Consider the following 17,466-nt stretch of genomic DNA (forward strand, 5'->3'; position numbering starts at 1 on the left):
ACAGTTTTTAAAAGCCAGCTCCCTGCAGAAAAGGAGTGTGCAGAAGAGAAGGGGCTATGTTCTCACAGTGGAGGAGATTTGTTGTTGCTTGCTGATAGTTTAGAACAGCTACCATGGGGACTTAAGGCATCCCCGCCTAGCGGCTTGCTTGACTTCAATGTAAATATATTTTGTTAGACTCTATCCCACCTGTGTCTGTCAGTTTCTCTTGCCTCCTCCCCATGACATTCTGGCTCAGGTTTCTGCCTAACACTCGGAGCCAGTTACTAATAACAGCCCAGTGAGCTTTTCGTCCATGGAGAGCAGATGGTGTTTTTGAAAGGAAGGGCGGCCATTCCCAGGACTTTGGACTTGGCTCCGTTGCACCCCTGAACAGTAAGTGTTGCTTGCGTTTATATTTTTAAGTAGTGTTGACACAGGGAGAGGCGAACGAAACTCTTGTTGCCTCTCATTAGAAATAATGAAGGCTAAAAGTTGCTGACTCCCCAAGCTGGTTTCCACTGCCTGCATTTCAACATCCCTCCAAGTTTTACGAGGCTGATGATAAGGGAGATTAGTGAGTCAGAATCCTACTCCTTTCTTTTTGGTTTTGGCTCACGGCAAGCGGAGCAGGTGATTAATAACGCTGGATATAAATTGCTCGGCTGAGCCCTGGGCTTGCAGCTTGACCCATCTCCCTGTGTTTCCTTCTCCAGATAGAATCCCAGTGTTTTCAAAGGGAGTTTTTACTTACAGGAATCAAAGTGGGAGAGCGGGGGGAGGCATGGTGCCCTGTTGTTATCCCCTGTTCTGGGTTTGGGGCAGAGGGACCCATCGCATTGCTTACTAGCTTTGTAACCAACGGCCCTGTCTCTGCAGCCTCTTTGACATGGTCACTTCTCAGAGGCCTGAGAAGTAGGTCACTGTGTTTTCTGTCTGGCAAGGGAGGACCCTGGAATTCAGAGAGCCAGATGCCTTGCCCAGTCATCCTGGGCAAAACTGACACTTGATATCCCAGTCCCTCTTCAAGGCCATATATTAGCATAGCTCTCTGCTTTGGCTGTGTGAGTCTCATTCCTGGGCATGTGTACATGTCTAGATACAAACTATTTTTGCTGTTGTTTAGAAACTTTTTTTGTTTGGTTGGTTTTGCGAGACAGGGTTTCCCTGTGCAGCCCTGGCTGTCCTGGAACTCGGTCTGTAGACCAGGCTGGCCTCAAATTCAGAGATCCACCTGCCTCTGCTTCCTGAGTGCTAGGAGCGACTACATCTGTGTGCCATCACTGCCCAGCATCGGTGTAATCTTGACAGAGGCATTAAAGTGAATCCCAGAGACACAGAAGTGGACTGGGTAAGAGTGGTTGTAAGACTGTACACAGGGCCTCAGCCTCTCTGAACCTCAGCTTCCTCACTGGTGAAATGAATTATTATCTATCTTGCACCGGTTTGGGTATTTGACAATAGTGTAACATAAGTGGCTGTGAGTACTGACAGAAATTTAAATGTCATCTATAAAAATCCTTCATTCAATGGACTTAATCTTGAGAATAATCTGCCATTTCAAGTTCAGTTGCAGAGCCTACAAACACTATGCTCGATAGGAAATATTAGTCTGAGAAACAAGCTCCTATAAAACTGTGCCACATTTAAAGTCTTTAACGTCTTCGTTTTCAGAATGGTGCATGCCACCGCTGTGGGAGAACGGGAAGGTGCTATCTCGCTCACCACCCAAGACTTGAGGAGGGCTATAGCTAGGATCTGTGATGATGGGGCAGTCCCACCCCCGACCCCCCCCCCAGTCTGGTATACCCAGCATGCCCCTTTCTCCCTTTCTTGTGCCCTTCTGTGGCTCTCTTTGCTTACACAGACTGGAAAGGAAGGTTGTCAGAGAACACTTGCTTTCCACAGTGTGACTCTGGGCCTCCAGGATGGGATGTGTGGTTTCCTCTATAAGCCTACACTGTGCAAAGGTGTGTGGAATATCTGCTGTGTACAGCCATGGCCCTAGGCCAGAACAGCCCATAAGCCATTCATGTGGCAGGAGAGTGTGGGGATTTTATGAGTAACTCCTATAAGAGAGCAGGCTTCTTCATGATTCAGAACTCTTGGGGGACCCCAACCTGAGTATTGTAATCTTTATAATAGCTGAATGAGTTTAGAAAAAAAATGGCATAAAGATAAACCTTGCTGGGTTAGGGCGATGGTGGCAAAATGCTTGGTGCGCATGCGCATGGGTGAGGCCCTGTGCTGATATCTCCAGCATCCACAGAAAACCTGAGTTTGGGAGGCTGAAGAGATGGCTCAGTGGTTAAGATCACTTGCTGCTCTTCCAGAAAACTGGGGTTCAGTTCCTGACACACCCACGTGGTGGCTCATAACCATCTGTAATTTCAGTTCCAGGGATCCAGTGCCCTCTTCTGGCCTCCATGAACACTAACATGTCTACATACATGTAGACAGAACACCCATATGTGGCAGTGGACCGTGAAGGCAGCCTGGTTCTTGGTGGAGCACAGGCTTGAAACCCCATAAAAACGTGTCCATAAATCTATTAAAAACCATGGTCCGCCTCTTTTCATTGGGATCCGCCCTGAGAAGCAATGGAGAAGGCTTTCTCTGAAAGAACTGGCCGCCTAATCTCCTGTGGAAGGTCTCTCAGCACTCCCAGCCACGACCACCAAGCCACACATGCCCACTCCCCCGCGCCGATAAGCCAAGGACTCTTCTCCCCGAGGGACCCAGTCAGAACCCCCCCCAACCCTGCCCTTTCCCCCTCAGTCGAAGAGCCTGAGAACCAGATGGCTCCAGCCTCCCTAGGGGCCCGGGGACCCCTGAGCCAGCTCCAGCGGTCCCCAGGGCCCTCAGACTGCACTCCCCCATCCCCAGAGAGGTGTTCAGTGGCTTCCCATAGCCTGACACCTATGGGGTAAGCACAGTCAAAACTTCCCACGTCCCTGCTCCCGAGTGGGCAGGGCCCTGAGCCGACGCAGGACACACCAAACCCAACACCCATATACACATAATTTTTTAAAATGTAAAGTTGTGTGGTGGGTGGTGCATGCCTGTAACCATAGTGATAAGAGAGCCTGTGGTAAGAAACAGATCTTAGGAGATCACAGGCCAGCCAGACCAGCCAATCAGTGAGTTCTGGGCATAGTAAGAGACTGTATTTCCAAAATAAATCAAGGTGGACAGTGAAAGAGGAAGACCAGCCACCTGATATCAACATCTGGCCTCCATACATGCATGCACACATGCATGCACACATATGTATGCATACATGCACACACATGTGGATGCATACGTGTATGCACACATACATGCACACATGCATACACATATGCATACACATTGGTACATGCTCATAAACCATGCACGTATATATAACTCCCACATACATGCACACAAAGATATACCTCACCATTCCTTTAGCCACCAAAATAATTGCTGCCCAGTCTCATGTCTTCTCTGAAGGAAATCATGGTTTTGTTTCAACATAAACTGGTCTTCCCCAACCAGGCCTCCTGCATTCTTAGCTAAACTTGCAGCCAGAGAACATCCAGAAGCTCCCAGAAATTATACATATGCTGAGAAGCGATTTACAATAACAGCGGTGGTTCTCAACCTTCCCAGTGCTGCGACCCTTTAATACGAACTGTTGTGGTGATCGCCCAACAATTGCTACTTCATAACTGTAATTTTGCTACTGTTATGAATCATAATGTAAATATCTGTGTTTTCCAATGGCTTCAGGTAACCCCTGTGAAAGGATCACTTAACCCTTAAAGGGGGTCATGACCTACAAGTTGAGATCCACTGGTCTCAAGCTTTTACCAAATGCTTTTTGCATGCTCAGTTTCAAGGATTCTCCACTCTCCTCCCCTCATTCCCAACCCAGGAATAACACTCATTTGAGCAGCTAAGTTCTGCATAGAAACCCTCACGGCCACTACCATCTAGTCCATTCAAACTTCCATTTCTCTTTCTTCAACTCATCTGAAGGATAGCAGTTGGGAGCTGTTGCATATTGGGGCCTCTTGCCAAGCCTGGTACAAAGAGTACTGAACCAAGGCTCTGGGCATTTTGCTAGGCCTTGTAAGAGTGTGCTCTCTGTGTCAATCATGGAGAAGGTAGAAACTTAGTGGATGATAACATTTTGACCATTTGGATTGCAGAAGGTCCCTAATACTGCTCCCCCATACCTACGTAATTTAAGGGTCAATGTACAGCTTATTTAGTGGTGAGAATGTGGTAGCTAAAACCCTCAGCCTTCAGGAACCCCAGGAGTAGATGAGGAAGAGGACACTTTCCTTTAAGATTTTTATTTATTTTATATATATGATGAGTACACTGTAGCTGTCTTCAGACACACCAGAAGAGGGCATTGGGTCCCATTACAGATGGTTGTGAACTACTATGTGGTCGCTAGGAAGTGAACTCAGAAGCTCTGGAAGAGCAGTCAATGCTCTTAACCGGTGAGCCATCTCTCTAGCCCAAGAGGACGCTTTTGTTCCTGAGAACAGAAAAGGTTCATTTGAGGGCCAGGATGCTGACTTTCAAGCATCCGAGACATGCATAGCTATGGGTGGGTGGGAGACATGCATGGCCATAGATGTGTGGGGCATGGCAGTGACAAGAGAAGAAAGAAGTACAGGTGGAGTGGGGTATCTTAGGGTTTCTATTCCTGCACAAACATCATGACCAAGAAGCAAGTTGGGGAGGAAAGAATTTATTCAGCTTACACTTTCTCCATTGCTGTTCATCACCAAAGGAAATCAGGACTGGAACTCAAGCAGGTCAGGAACCAGGAGCTGATACAGAGGCCATGGAGGGATGTTACTTACTGGCTTGCTTCCCCTGGCTTGCTCAGCGTGCTCTCTTATAGAACCCAAGACTACCAGCCCAGGGATGGCACCATCCACAAGGGGACCTCCCCCCTTGATCACTAATTGAGAAGATTCCTTACAGCTCGATCTCACGGAGGCATTTCTTCAAGGGAGGCTCCTTTCTCTGTGATAACTCCAGCTTGTGTCAAGTTGACACAAACCCAGCCAGTACAATGGGGGAAGAAAATGGGCAGAGATGGTTTGGAATAAGGAGCATTCTTCTCCTGGTTGGGTAGAGAGGAGGGCTGACTTTCAGATGACTCCATGGCTCTGATTATTCATCTCAGTGTTTATTGAGCACAAGGGAGCACGCTAGGCTCTTGGCTTTTGTTATCAGTTCTGAGACGCCACAACGGTTAAGCCTGAGGTTTTGGTGTCCAACAGATTTCTTTCCAATTCCCAAGTCACAGCTTGTTCAGCATATGACCTTGGATAGACTATTGATCTTCCCTGGGCTTTGGTCTCTCCGACTGAGAGAAGATGGTGTTAATTTCCAACTGCTGGTGTTTCATGAGTTTAACATCAAAGGGTGGAGGGTAAATTAACTCTAGCGATGAATCAAGACATTCAAGACGCCTGCCAGACAGATGTTTTTGTCTCTGTTTGCCAGATAAAGTAATATCCTTCCTCCAAGGACCATAGAGTCAGCCAGGATGGAAACCAGTTCCATCCAGCTCTAGATCCTACTCTCTTGCCTTCTCCTTGTTCACTGCCCAAATGTGGCCAAATATGTCTTTGATTTCAGTTGAAGTTTGCTCTATCAAGTTTGTCATGTAGCCCTGACCTGACAGATATTTTCCCATGTCCCTTTGTGGTTTACGTTACTTGGAACTTTCTGGTTATATGTTAGCCTAAATCGAAGATGTTGGGCTGGGGTGTGTGCGTGTGTGAGAGAGGGGGGGGTGAGGGGGAGAGAGGATTCTTTACAAATAATGAACTCTGGTGAAACACAGACCAACTATTTTAACGTTCAAAAGGTGTTAAGCACTTCTGACCCCCAGCTCTGAAAACAATGAGCAGTGACTCATTCAAGTTCAAGTCTGTACCTCTTGAAACCTCAGGTGTCAAACGAGAAGATGGTTTAAAAAAAAAAAAAAAGCTGGCTCTGGTGACGCAGGCTGGTAGGATTTGCTGAAGGAGGCAGAGGCAGGAGGATCTGGAGTTCGAGGTCAGCCTGGGATACACATTAGCCGGGCGGTGGTGGTGCACACCTTTAATTCCAGCACTTGGGAGGCAGAGGCAGGCGGATTTCCGAGTTCCAGGACAGCCTGGTCTACAAAGTGAGTTCCAGGACAGCCTGGGCTATACAGAGAAACCCTGTCTCGAAAAACCAAAAAAAAAAAAAGAAAAGACTCTTTCTAGCTCTGCAGCTCGTAAATACTTTCACTACTAATTATTTCTCTTTGCCAGGAGGAAGAGACTCACCTTGACATTATGTCGTAATCAGTAAGCAGTTATGGCAATCGGGACTATAACCATATTAACAGCACAGGCTATTCCTTTACTTCAACCACGGTGCCTATCTTTACTCGGTATTAGGCTCCCTTCCTGATGAGATTTGACTCTGGGCAACATTGAGTGGGACTTTCCTTAGCCCAGAAAATATAACTTGAGCTGGCAGTTCAGAAGTGTATAGAGCATACAAAATCTATTTACTGTTGAAGGTGCACAGGTTTTCAGTTAATTCCCAAGTCACTTAAATTCGGGCCCCTTGGTGACTTCAAATATGAATAACCTCGGGTCCTAACAGTCCTGTGCCCAATGTCTGTGACCTGCCAGCAAAACTCGACTCAGCTCCCCCATTACAAGCAAGCATTGAAAAAAAAAGGAGCAAAGCCATCTTGACAGAACTTGCATAGAATCCGTCAAGTTCAAGAAGAGAGTGTTAATGAGCAGAACCCTCGCTGGAGCGCAAAGCACTTTCCAAAGTGACAAGCTGAAAGTGCTCAGCTTTGAGGTCTCCTTGTTGAAAGAGTTTTCTGAGAAAATTAGTTCATGTTTCTCTCATTGTGCTTTCCATTCGAACAAGACCATTGAGACGTCCAAGAATGCATCTATTCTAAACATAATTATAAGTCGATGCTTTTTGAAAACCAGTTTGTGTCGTTGACTTGTCGGGCCTCTCACCCAGCCCCACCTTCCAGGAACCTGAACCTGCTGCCTATGGGATCATGCAGGTGACTGACAGATGTGGCCGGGCAGATGACAGGTGGAGCCAGGCAGGTGACTGACAGATAGGGCCGTGCAGGTGACAGGTGAGGACAGGCAGGTGACATCTATTATATGGCATGACTTGTGATATGTCCGATAAATGCAAGCACAGTTCTGCCTGAGCTCAGGGCGGATCTCAGAAGAAGCAATGCTCAGTCTCAGGGCGAGTAAGAGTCTTGACAGTTTTGTGGACTTAGTCCTGAAGGAGTCTGCAGGTGATTGATTCGCTGAAGGGCCACATGCTAGTCTGTAACCAATTCTTTTTTTTTTTTTTTTTGACAGTGGAACTTACTTTACTATTTGTCTTGAAAATGTGTATACAGATGCACTATTTCAAAACTCCTATCAACATTCAAATGTCCTAAGACCTATTCAACAATCCCCCCAACCCTCTTTTTTTTTTTTTTTAAGGATTTGAATGGCTGGTCAGCCCCTACATTTTATTTTTTTTTAATTAGGTATTTTCCTCATTTACATTTCCAATGCTATCCCAAAAGTCCCCCATACCCTCCCCCGCACTCCCCTACCCACCCACTCCCACTTTTTGGCCCTGGCGTTCCCCTGTACTGGGGCATATAAAGTTTGCAAGTCCAATGGGCCTCTCTTTCCAGTGATGGCCTACTAGGCCATCTTTTGATACATATGCAGCTAGAGTCAAGAGCTCCAGGGTACTGGTTAGTTCATAATGTTGTTCCACCTATAGGGTTGCAGTTCTCTTTAGCTCCTTGGGTACTTTCTCTAGCTCCTCCATTGGGGGCCCTGTGATCCATCCAATAGCTGACTGTGAGCATCCACTTCTGTGTTTGCTAGGCCCCACTGTAAACAATTCTTGCTGCTGTGCATTAAATGTTGACTTTCTAGACACAGGTATCCATGGAATTCTCTCACCATCCTAAGAGAAAGATGCTCTCATCATCTTAGGTTGCAAACGTGTTAGCTGATAGCAGGGAGTCAGTGAGTGGCTGAGGTCCCACGGTAACCAGTAGATCTGATGTTCAAGTCTTGCCGGTCTGAATTCAGGTCTCGCAGCCACCATAGCCTACCATCATTCCCTTATGGCTAGTGAATGTTCAGGAGAGGACCAAGGAGGAAAACCAATCAGTTATAAGGGACGATAGATACAGATCGACATATACTGCAATGGGAGGCATACTCATGGCTTCCTACCGTTTGGGAGATAAGGGAAGATTGTCACTTTGAGGCCAGCCTGGACCACATTTAGAGTCCAAGACAAGTCTGGACTGCAAGGTGAAACCAAGCCAAACAAAACAATTTACCTTCAGACTTCCTCGTGAGACTGTGCTTTTGATCCTGTGGTCTGGGGAATGTCCCACTGGCGGAGGGCAGATTTCCTAAAGTGAAACAACCATTCACTGCTGTAAGAATATTCTGGAGAGGGCTGGCAAGGTGGCTCAGCAGGTAAGAGCACTGACTGTTCTTCCGAAGGTCCTGAGTTCAAATCCCAGAAACCACATAGTGGCTCACAACCACCCGTAATGAGATCTGACGCCCTCTTCTGGTGCGTCTGAAGACAGCTACGGTGTACTTATTTATAATAATAAATAAATCTTTGGGCCAGAGGGAGCGGGGTTGATGGGAGCGAGCAGAGGTCCTAAATTCAACTCCCAACTACCACATGAAGGCTAAATAAATAAATAAATCTTAAAAAGAAAAGAGAGAGAGAATATTCTGGAAAAATCAGGGTTGTCAGGCTCCCAGTGCGCACCATCATCCCAAGAGCTTCGCTCTGGTCAAGGAACCAGGCTATTAGCATCATCCCGCATGACCAGGGTGCCTTGCAATTACAACCCGTCCGGAAACAACTCCTCATCCAAAAGCACTACCCAGGCAGTGGGCTTGCAAGTGTGGCATCCGGAAGGGAGAGTTCTGGGTGTGTCCGGATCCACCCCGAGGAGGCTGGCAGCTGCAGGCCACTCAGTTTGCTGGAACTGCCCACAGGACGGGGAAGGGCCCACCTCCCCGCAGACCTTCTGTGAGCGGTACCTGAAACTTACTGCAGTGTATTTTTCAGTGGTCTCGCTCTACAACATGCGTCTGAAGGGAACTTCTGTGAATATTATCTTAACCGTTAGATGTTGATGAAGACACAGAAGAGGTTTGTCCAAAAAAAAAAAATTTTTTTTTAAAAGTGTGACTTTCGTGTTTAAGACTCTTCACTGAATCCAAGGAAAACCATTTTCATTTGATTGTAAAAGAGAGTCACAAAGCACACTCTGTCCTTGGCCTTGACCGAAAAGAAAAAACAAAAAATCCACACCTAAGGGAATGGAAAGTGTAAGAGAACTAGAAATGAACTAGAAATGCTGTTGTGTAATAGAAGGTTTTTGTTTGCTTGCTTTTTTTTTTTTTTTTTTTTTTTTTTTTTTTGCTGGGTGACCAAAGCAGTTAGAAAATGCACTATACTTGTGGTCTGGTCCCAGGAGTCAGTATTTATTTCCATATGGCAGGGGCTATCTCATCTCCCCGCCATCACCCCTTCCCCTACCTAGATTTTCTGGTTGGGCCTCAGGAGGAGAGGAGAGGGTACGCATAGTCCTGCTAAGGCTAGATCTCCCAAGGTGGGGTGGTACCCAAGGGGGCTTTCCATTCTCTGAGGAGAACAGGAGGGAGGGGTGATGGAGGGAGGTGTAAGTGAGGGTGAGACTGGGAGGAGAGGAGGAAGGGGGCCTGTGATCGGGATGTAAAGTGAATTAAAAAAGAATTATTGAAAAAGAGAAAAAGGTATCCATGGCTTAGAAGCAAGCAAGGGCTTGCAAGCGGAAGAGCAGCAGGAAAGAGCAGAAAACTAAGCATGGGAACCAAGACCTGTATCCTTTCTCTACATCTCACTCTGTGGATGATGCTGCCTGTCGAGCTGTGTGGCCAACAAATGAGCCTGGCGATGGATGACATTCTTTGTACCAATATCTTGACGGAGTCAACGAGAAACTTTGAAGTTTATAAGACCAAATGCTAATATCTATTCTGTTTCTAATATAACAGTCTATAAGATGCTTCACAGATTCCCCTGGCCTCTGAAAATGGGGAACAGACCAGCAGAAGTATCCGTGTGGGAGGAGGGGTTATATTTTTGTGCTTCCGTGTGAAATAAACTTGACCCCAACTAACCTAGAGTGTCCCGCCAGAAATCAAAGGTCCTGTCTTGTGATTTATTTTTTTTTTTGAAACAGATTTGTGTTATGAACAAGGTCTGGGTAGGTTGATAAGACACGCTGCAAAAATACACATGCTCACATAAGTCAACAAGTTTAAAAAAAAAAAAAACAACTCACGGATGGATTGAAAACAACAACTAGGAAATGCTTTTCCTGAAAATGGATGCTACTAAATAGCTTACCACTCAGGGAATACGCATTATATTTCAAAGTAGAAAAAAATAATATTGGAGGATCATGATATTCAAATGTTTTAATCCACAGTAAAACCTATGTGTGTTTACACTGACACAGTGGCTGCTGGGACAACATTGGGACATCCTTCTACTGAAGATTCAGATCTAGAAACCAAGGGGAAGAGACAAACAGGACACAGCCAAGTTCCCGTTCGTCATGCTGCTTCGGATGAAATGGGAGGATGTCTGCTTCCCCTAAACCATCTTATCAATGATATAGCTTCAGGAGAAAATTTTAAGGAAAGAAATTCATGTTCTTTGGGCTCCTATTCATTACAAGGATAGCTTTAACCAAACCGGTCACTGTTAGATGACTTTTAATTTAATAGAGCAGGAAGAAGGCTGTCAGCAACATTACCTTTTCTGGTTACCTAAGATTGTAAGACCAAGAGCCTTCTGACTACAAGGGCCTGAGAAGTGGAAGCAGCAGGGGAGATGGGAACCTCGCACGGGCCTTCCACCCAACCACAGATGTGCTGACCGCTGTCAGCATGCGTATTTGTTTCGTGCCTCTTTCCCCAATATCAATACTTCATCGTGGATACAGAAGAACTTACAAACCTCATATGTACAGGGTTTCCTTATTTCTTTTGAGGGGATTGGTTTTGTTTTGTTTCCACTTTAGACTTTGAGAAGAGGTCTAGCTATATAGCCCAGGCTGGGCCGGAGCCTACTATGTAGCCCAAACTAGCCTCTGTCTCACGATTTTCCTTCCCCAGCCTGCTGAGATGACAGGCACGTGCCATACCACACTCTATGTACAGGCTAACACAGGGTTTGAAGGTAATTGTGGATGTATTGACAAGAAATGAAACCTGGCTGGAGGCTCTTTCCTGTCCCCCTTAGTCACCTCTGCCCTGTGATAGGTGACCTTGATCTTTTTAACAGGACTGCATTTGGAACCACCCTGGGAACACACCTCTGGGTATATATTGGAAGATGCTTTCCAAGAGGTTTAACTGAGGAGAGGTGACCCACCCTGAATAGGAATGGCCATAGCCCATGGAGTGAATGCAAAGGAGAAGTGAATTGGAGACCGGGATTCATCTCTCTTTGCTTCTTGACTGCAGTTGCAGTGTGACCAGCTGCTTCAGGCTCCTGCTTCATCACGAGGGACTGTATCCCCTCAGACCACGAGCTCAGATAAACCCCACCCCCTCAGATAAACCCCACCCCCTCAGGTTGCTTCTTGTCACATATGTTGTTCCAAGGAGAACATTAATTCAGTATCCATTCCGTTCTTCATCCATTGCCCTTTAACCCTTTACTGTCCATGCATGTAGTCAACAGGACACAGTGCCCAAACATTCTACCTTATGTAAATGTCTCCAAGTTGATGCTGAGTGTTTGCTTTTGTGCCTTGCTTAGTGAGATTCGATTTTGTCTGTGTAAGGTCCATCCTAGTTTTACCTATTGCTGTTGTTTAAATTTTCTATCATAGTATGACATTCCATTTTATATCGAGGCTACCACTTACCTCTGTCCCCCAAGCTGTAGGGAGCACAGAGAGCCCTGAGTGGATGTGTACTGTTGACATGAATGTGGCCATGTCAACGACCCCAGAGCCTCAGACTTTTGAAAAAAAAAATGACCACCACAGCGCACAAACGTTAATTCCATGGTTGAGGGGGTATAGCAGCCATATTTATAGCCTAGTTGTTGTTGTTATAAATCTACCCTATTATTTTCTACTCTGTAAAGTTCATAATATTTAAATACCAACCCTGTAGTCTTGGGAGCTGTAATCTCTTACATAGAGATGTATTTATATTATTCGGTAAAGGTATTGAAACATTTTTTCAACTACAATTTCAAAGAAATTGTTTCCTTAGAAAGTATACTGGAAGTTTGCCCTACAAGGAAAATCCTTGAGTTTGGTTTACTATTTCTGTTAAGATTTTAGTTTTTAAGCCACCTAATTCTGTCTTAAAATAAATTGGAAATGTCCTGTTCTCCCTTCTTCAACAGCCTTCCATGTGTTCTTTAAAGCCCTGTAGCTGTTTCCAGAGCAGGGCGATGTGCCTCTGTTTGCTGGACTACTGTGGAGTCCAATTAAACCTTCTATCTGCTTTGACGCAGGAACCAACGTTGCTAGGAGAACACCTGTGCCCCAGCACTTTGGTCCAGCAAGGGCAGGAGAGGAGAGCTGGAAACTGGTAGAGCTGTGCTACCTGCTACCTCCTGAGGCTCTCAGGTGAGAACCGGTTTCTCTTGCCATCCCTGTCTCCACTACTTCTCTGTTGCTCTTATTTTCCTGCTTTTGGAGAGTGTTTTAGTTAGGGTTTCCATTTCTGTGAAGAGACGCTGTGACCATGGCAACTCTTATAAAGGACAGCATTTAATTGGGGCTGGCTTTCAGGTTCAGAGGTTCAGTCCATTATCATCAAGGCAGGAAGCATGGCAGCGTCTAGGCAGGCATGGTGCAGGAGAAGCTGAGAGTTCTACATCTTCATCCAAAGGAAATCAAGTCCAGACTGTCTCATCCACACTGGGTGGAGCTTCAAAGCCCATGCCCACAGTGACACACTTCCTCCAACAAGGCTACATCTCCCAATATTTCCACTCCCTGGGCCAAGCATATTCAAACCATCACAGAGAGAATGGAAAGGACCCCAAGGGCGCTATAACCGAGGGCACCAAGGCTGAAGGCTGAAGCTACAGGACGGAAGGAAGGTCACTCACCAACCTGTGTGTCATTCCTGAGCTCCCCCACTTCCCCTCCCTCTCCCCCTCCACTTTGGCTGAACCCAGGCAAAAGGAGTTGTTGAGTGTAGAAAAGACTCTAGGAACTTGCTTTGCAGCAGTTGTTGTGAGATTGGAGAACGGAGCCAATTGTTACAGAAAGCAATGAAGATTTCCTCAAAGTGGGAGGACATTTGAGCAGTCTTCCTCTGTCTCTCTTAGCCCTCACCTTACATTTTCTCTGTTTGAGTGAAGAATGTCGGCTGCAGGGGTTCACTGTGCAAATCTTGCCACCTTGTTAAGTAAGGTATCCGTGGTCATTTAAGAGGATATGCATACAGACTCTCAGTTGAAGCCTTGGGAAAGGGTCCATTTGCCTGCTCATTTTCTGGAAAGGAAGTTAAGAATGCTGTTAACCCCCTACTAGACAGTTCAGTTAAAAAGTTCCTGCCAGGGTCTGGAGAAGTGGCTCAGTGGTTAAGAACACTGATTGATCTTCCAGAGGTCCTGAGTTCAATTCCCAGCTACCACATGGTGGCTCACAACCATCTGTTATAGAATCTGATATACTCTTCTGGTGTGTCTGAAGATAGCTATAGTGTACTCATATAAAACTAAATAAGTAAAATTTTAAAAATGTTCCTGCAGGGGTGGGTGAGATGGCTCAGCGGTTAAGAGCACTGACTGCTCTTCCAAAGGTCCCGAGTTCAAATCCTAACAACCACATGGTGGCTCACAACCATCTGTAACGAGATCTGACACCCTCTTCTGGTGTGTCTGAAGACAAATACAGTATACTTACATATAATAAATAAATAAACAAATAAATCTTTAAAAATAAAAGTTCCTGCAATGTGGAAAGCCAATCACAGATTAGGGCTGCTTAAGATTCCAGCTGTTCAAAACAAAACAAAATAAAATAAAAGTTTCTACAACCCAGAGACATGGAGGAAGGTATGCTTGGTGGTGTTCTACTCAGTGGCCAGAACACGCCAAGAGTGGTCCTGAGGAAAGTTGGAGAAGTTAGGAAGACACTGTGCCATTCATCACTGAAGGATGCTGTCATGACTTGAATCTCCTGTGACTTCATTTGCTTGTTTCATGGGAGCCCCTGTTGGCAAGGTAGACAGCTCAAAAGAGAATGATCATGGTGGAAGTCTCTTGACCCATTCCTTGTAGAAAGAAAGGCAAGTTTAACACATGGAAAAACAAATGACTGGAGATGGCTGTGGTGGTTTTTATATGCTTAGCCCAGGGAGTGACTCTATGAGTAGGTGTGGCCCCCTTGGAGTGGGTGTGTCCTTGTTGGAGTAGGTGTGTCACCGTGGGTGTGGGCTTTAAGACCCTTGTCCTAGCTGCCTGGAAGCCAGTCTTCTCCTAGCTGCCTTCATAACAAGAGGTGGAACTCTCAGCTCCTCCAGTACCATGCCTGCCTGGATACTGCCATGCTCCCTGCCTTGATGATAGTGGACTGATCCTCTGAACCTGTAAGCAAGCCCCAATTAAATCCCGTCCTTGGTTGTGCTGTCTGTTCAGAGCAGTAAACTAAGAGCAAATACTGCTATTGCAGAGGACCCGAGTTCCGTTCCCAGCACGACGTCAGGTGCTTCACAACTGTGTGTAACCTCAGCTACTACTGGGGATCCGAATCCTTCTTTGGCCTCTGAGGATACTGCCCTCATGTGCAGATACCCAAACACAGGCATGCATAAATTAAAAATCAATAATAATAATAATAATAATAATAATAATAAAGCTAATGACTATGGCATAACGTCACCAAAGTGAGTGAAAATCTCTTAGTTTGCTGATTGGCTGTAAATAGATGGAACATTCCCTGGAAGGCTTGTCTTCACCCAAAGAAATAAGGCATCGACAAGCGCTTCCTGCAGGACGCTTACTGCCCTCATTCTGTTTTCTAGGGAGCAGGAGAATCTGAACATGAGTGGCAAGAGCTGGGTACTGATCTCTACTACTTCGCCCCAGAGCCTGGAAGATGAGATTCTGGGACGGCTTCTGAAAATTCTCTTCGTTTTGTTCGTTGACTTAATGTCCATTATGTATGTCGTCATAACGTCCTAGCAACCTGACTTTCTTTACTCCGTGTGTAAGTTTCAAACCAAATGCGAGCAAATAAAGATCTACATTTTAATCTGACGTGTGGCATGGAGTTGGATCATATCGCCCATTTATTCTAGAAACTAGACACACGATAAATAAGTTTCTTAGTTCTTTACCGTTTTCCAAATGGGATTCACCTAAATTGAAGTGGGATTTCTTTTTGTTGTGCAGCCTTCACACAGTTACAAGGAAAACCATTAGCCAGGCATGGTGGTGCACATCTTAATCATAGCACTTAGGAGGAGGAGACAGAGACAGGTGGATTTCTGTGAGTTAAAAGCTAGCCTGGTCTACGTAGTGAGTTCCAGGACAGGCAGTGCTACATAGGGAGACTTAGTCTCACTCCAGCCCCACCCCCCAAAAAAGAATAAAATATTCATTTTTTTCTTTGAATGTTATTGTTATTCAGAATACAGAGTAAACCTGGTAGGTAAAATTACAAGTGAAGTTGTATTTATAAGGATTTATATGGTTCTATTTGGGGTGTGTGTGCATGGGTATGGGAAGTGGGCACACTGAGCCTGGAACCCAGATGCTAACTGGAGGAGTTTTGCTCTATCCCCATCTTGTGTTTTTGAGACAGTATCTCCCATCGATCCTGGGTGCTCACTCTTTTGCTAATCTTACTACTCAGAGAGTTGTCCAGGGTCCTCTGGTCTTCACCCCACCCCCACCCCAACACTGGGATCATAGACATGTCTATTCTGTGGGTCCTGGCATCTTAGATTCTCATGTTTGCATAGCAAGCCAGTTAACCATTGAATCTTCTTCCTGGGCCCGATATGATGGTTTGAGTGAGAAATATGTCCCCGAGGCCTGGGAATTGGAACACTTAGTACCCAGTTGGTGGCACTGGTTTCTGGGGTTGCCAAGGGTAATATACAGAGTCTCTCCCAGCTTTGCCTCTGCTCTCTGAAGATCTTCGTGGTCTTACTTGAAGATTTTAAAGATCTTTATTTGATCTCTTAGCTTCTTTCTCCCATCGCTTATCCTGCTGTCCTGTCTCCCCATTCATGATAGCTTAAAGCAAGCCAACCCTTCCTCCTGTAAGTTGCCTTGGTTGTGGTAGTATGCACCACTCTGGTTTGTCGCTGTATTTATCATTGTGCTGTATATGGTCTGTTGCTGTATTTATTATTGCCCTGATCGATTGTCCCATTGCCCATTTGAAAATTCTTCATCAAGAAGATGAAATTTACCCCTATTCCATGTTCCACCTGGCAATGCATTCTCTTTCCCTGTTTTCTTAACTCCCACATTTTCTAACCATTGGTGTTAAATTATAACCGCTAAATTGCTTTTTAAAAGCTTTTGAAAAAACAAAGATCTGTCCTTTAGATCCGATGTTGTTGCTGCTGTTTTGGGTGGTGTTGTTGTTATTAGATACACACCCTTAACAAAACTGTGATTTCTTCCAAGGCCTGGCTGTCCTCTCGGATTTGGTCCAGTCTTTAATTCAAAGTGTCTTAAGAGGCCTAACGAAGTATGAAAGGAATTGGACCTTTGAGACAACATGCCCTACCCCCCACCTCTTACCTAACCTTTCTGGGATGTTGGATGTTTAACCCTGGGATAAATAGGGTCAAACTGAGCGTGAAATGAAAACTTTAAAGGTCTGAATTTTTCTCAAAACCATATTTTCAGACCTCTTTATATAAGGTTTCTTCCTGCAGATAAAGCCTGCGTCTGTGTATAAAGGGCCTCTTACATATAAGGGCTGCTTTGGTCTCCTGCATATGAGGGCTCCTGAATGTGACGGCCCTCTCTTGGAAATGTAAGCTTCCTCAACCCACCTATCTGGGGTTCCTCAGAGCCTGTATCAGGTCACTGACAGCTAAGCAAAGTTGTGCCTGTGTTCAAGCACCGATGTCCTATCCCTGGGATCACCTCTGCTGTAGGCTATTTGTTAAGGTTTGATTACCCAGGTCTCAGCTTCTGTCCTGAGGTATACGTAAGTTTCTATGTCCCGAGTTTGTGGAGAAAATTAAATGCTAAGGGGACTGAGTTCTTTCTTAGCACAGGGTCTGACCTAAGGTAAAATTGTTTGTTCAGGGGTGGTCATTGCTATCCTGTAGCGCAGCAGTTCCCAACCGTGGTTGTGACCCCTACAGAGGTCACGTATTGAATCTCCTACATATCAGATATGTACACTGAGATTCGGAACAGTAGCAAAGT

General features: G+C 45.5%; 1 protein-coding gene across 2 annotated transcripts; it reads left to right on the forward strand.

Moving 5' to 3' along the window:
- The first annotated feature begins 279 nt into the window (after positions 1–279).
- Mrln (myoregulin) lies at positions 280–15,327 on the forward strand. 2 transcript variants are annotated; one of them, NM_001304739.1, is made up of 3 exons: positions 280–375; positions 12,568–12,682; positions 15,093–15,327. In NM_001304739.1, exon 3 carries the CDS (start codon positions 15,112–15,114, stop codon positions 15,250–15,252), a length of 141 nt encoding a protein of 46 aa, NP_001291668.1. In that variant the 5' UTR covers positions 280–375; positions 12,568–12,682; positions 15,093–15,111; the 3' UTR covers positions 15,253–15,327. The 2 variants fall into 2 exon arrangements, with proteins under 2 accessions (NP_001291668.1, XP_017169565.1); XM_017314076.1 differs by lacking the exon at positions 280–375 and adding an exon at positions 11,380–11,413.
- The last annotated feature ends 2,139 nt before the right edge of the window (positions 15,328–17,466 follow it).

Source organism: Mus musculus, chromosome 10, assembly GCF_000001635.26.
Source record: "Mus musculus strain C57BL/6J chromosome 10, GRCm38.p6 C57BL/6J".
Lineage (NCBI taxonomy): Eukaryota > Metazoa > Chordata > Mammalia > Rodentia > Muridae > Mus > Mus musculus.

What these genes read in the sequence shown, in the direction of transcription:
- Mrln (NM_001304739.1), top strand. Translation starts at nt 15,112, where the DNA reads ATGAGTGGCAAGAGCTGGGTACTGATCTCTACTACTTCGCCCCAGAGC.